The following is a 2,388-nucleotide window of genomic DNA, read 5'->3' as shown; positions in this document are numbered from 1 at the left end:
CTTTGCACATAGGAGTTTGTTGTTTTGTTTTACTTTGAAGATTTTGAAATGTTCCATTACCAGCTAATTCGGATTTTTACATTTTTTGCAAAATAGAACATGTCGTAATCTAAAAATGCAGTGTAAGAAACCAAACTTTTATACAGTATTATGTATATTAGGCAAATTAGACTACGATATCTTTTCACTTTAGCATGTTGGGTACCATCATCTGTGGCAGGCTGAATGTCACATGCAGTGTGTGCATTCGTGACATTTGAAATATTATTAGTACTAACACTCATGCTGTGATGCTGGTATCTGTGCAGTGATTACATAGAAGAAATTACATTTGGTAGCAAAATGAATATTGGTACATATTGGACGCTGTTGTAGCAGACAGAGAGACAAAAGTGAAATAAAGATTGGATTCTCCAAATAATAAACACATAGTTGGACTTGTCTACAAAATAAACTTTATTTATTTATTTATTTATTTATTTATTTATTTATTTATTTATTTATTTATTGCTAACCTATTAACCACTGCAGGCCAGTCTGGAACAACTAAAGAGCTGGATGTGGCCTACATGTTGTAAAATGCCCACACCAAGTTTTATTGCGAGTACTATTGGCTCTCCAGATTTAGGTTGCTCTTTTGAACTAAATTTAAAGTCCTGAGCCGTCGCAACATCTCCACAGAACAAAAGAGATTATGAGAAACCGTCCCAATAAAATTTTAACTCAAATATTATTTTACATCAACATATGATAAATGTTTTAACGAGTAATTTGTCTTCATCATTTTGTACCATTGGGAAACCTTGTTACGATTAGGTTTGTTGTTCCATCAGTTTCGTCTGTATCGTTTGATAAAAACGTGATGCGCTCCACGACTGGATAATGAAAGACTAAAGGCTCCACAATAACAACCCTCGGACTGTGTTTGAAAAACACAGTCCTGTTTTGAGAAACAGGCAAAGTTCTTGCATCGTATTCCAGTTGTGTTGTGTTTGCGTGCCTGAGGTCAGCTGATGATGTGTATAAATTGGAGTCTGTTGTCTCTGTGCTTCCATGCTCGGCTGCTGTGGATTTCACCGTAGCCTTCTCCATATTTGTAGTCCCGTTAACCTGAGGGGAAGCACTTGAACGAGCTTCTTCTGCTGTGGAATGGGATGAACTCTGCGCTGGGACTGAAGATGAAGTGCTTCTCGATGTGCTAACTGGGACCAGTGAGGCACTTTGAGGTTGTTGTTGTGAACTGGAAGATCCTGAACTTTGCGATGCGGATGAGTGCTGATCCGTTGTCCATGCTGCTGCAGAAGCACAAGAAAAAAATAGACGTTAGTTTGATTTGCATCTGCTGGTATGACTGTAGATCATCAGTGGAAATGTTTGCGTCCTAACATACCTGATGCCGTCTCTGGTGCCTCATGGGTAATTGTGTGTGCAGCTGTTTGTGTAGTTTCTTGAGCAGATGTAAATAAAGATGCTGTGGTGTGTGGTGTGGTGTTCACTGTAGTTCCCGTTGTTCGTCCTGCCTCTTGTTTCCCTGTAGTCTTCTCTCCAACTTGTGCTGGTAGCTGGGTTGATAATTCTTTGCTTTGTGTAGAAGCTGTGGGTGATGCCTGTCCGGCTGTTGATGAGGTGTCATAATTGGCGTTTGTCGCTGCTTGTGCTGTGATTGTCAAAGTCGTCGACGAAACTGTTGTTGCTGAACTGACGGTTTGTTTTGTAGTTGTAGGTTGTTTTTCAGTAGTTGCTGCTGTCGTTGTAGTGTGTGGTTCAGTTGTTGAGGATGATGTTGCTGTATCCTGAGTGTTTGATTTAGTTGTTGCAGGTGTTATGCTTGTTTTCTTAGCTGACGTTTGTGCTGACATATAGATTGACCTGGAGTCTGCGCTTCCTTGAGTTGTTATAGATCCAACAGGTTGCTTTGCAGTTGTGGTAGAAGTTTGATTGATGGTCACTGGTGGAGTATAATTTGTTTGTGTGCCACTGTGCTCTGTTTGTCTCCTGTCAAGTGTAGACAGGGATATTGACTTACTTTTTGTGTTTTCTTGAACTGTTGTTGATCCAGTAATTGGAGGTTGTTGTGTTCTTGGAATCTCTCTTGATTTGGTCGTTGGAGGTGATGCGTGTTCAGTCTGATTCTCTGATTCATTTGTTTCATCTATCGTTTGAGTCGATGATTGCAATGAAGTTGATTTATTTCTGTTGTGATCAGACACTGATTCACTGAATGTAGACACCGCAGTCTGTTTGAAAGCAGTTGATGATCCTGTGTCTGCAGCTGCAGTCTGTGTCTCAGTTGTTACATGTGGAGGGTTTTGTGCTGAGGTGCTTTGTGTTGTGACAGATGATATTTTGTCTGATTCTTTTGATGTTGTTCTTTCAGCTTCTGTTGCT

The 2,388-nt window shown here is 40.0% G+C and overlaps 1 protein-coding gene across 1 annotated transcript; it reads right to left on the bottom strand.

The window, feature by feature from the left end:
- Positions 1–441: 441 nt before the first annotated feature.
- LOC103133243 (uncharacterized protein YBL113C-like) lies at positions 442–2,377 on the bottom strand. Its single transcript, XM_007545017.2, has 2 exons — positions 1,391–2,377; positions 442–1,295 (listed from the first exon to the last, which is right to left on the bottom strand). Exons 1-2 carry the CDS (start codon positions 1,857–1,859, stop codon positions 781–783), a joined length of 984 nt encoding a protein of 327 aa, XP_007545079.1. The 5' UTR covers positions 1,860–2,377; the 3' UTR covers positions 442–780.
- Between the last annotated feature and the right edge of the window lie 11 nt (positions 2,378–2,388).

This window comes from Poecilia formosa, unplaced genomic scaffold (assembly GCF_000485575.1).
Source record: "Poecilia formosa unplaced genomic scaffold, Poecilia_formosa-5.1.2 Scaffold2424, whole genome shotgun sequence".
NCBI lineage: Eukaryota > Metazoa > Chordata > Actinopteri > Cyprinodontiformes > Poeciliidae > Poecilia > Poecilia formosa.
The sequence above is the reverse complement of the archived record's forward strand: the minus strand, read 5'-3'. Positions and strand labels throughout refer to the sequence as shown.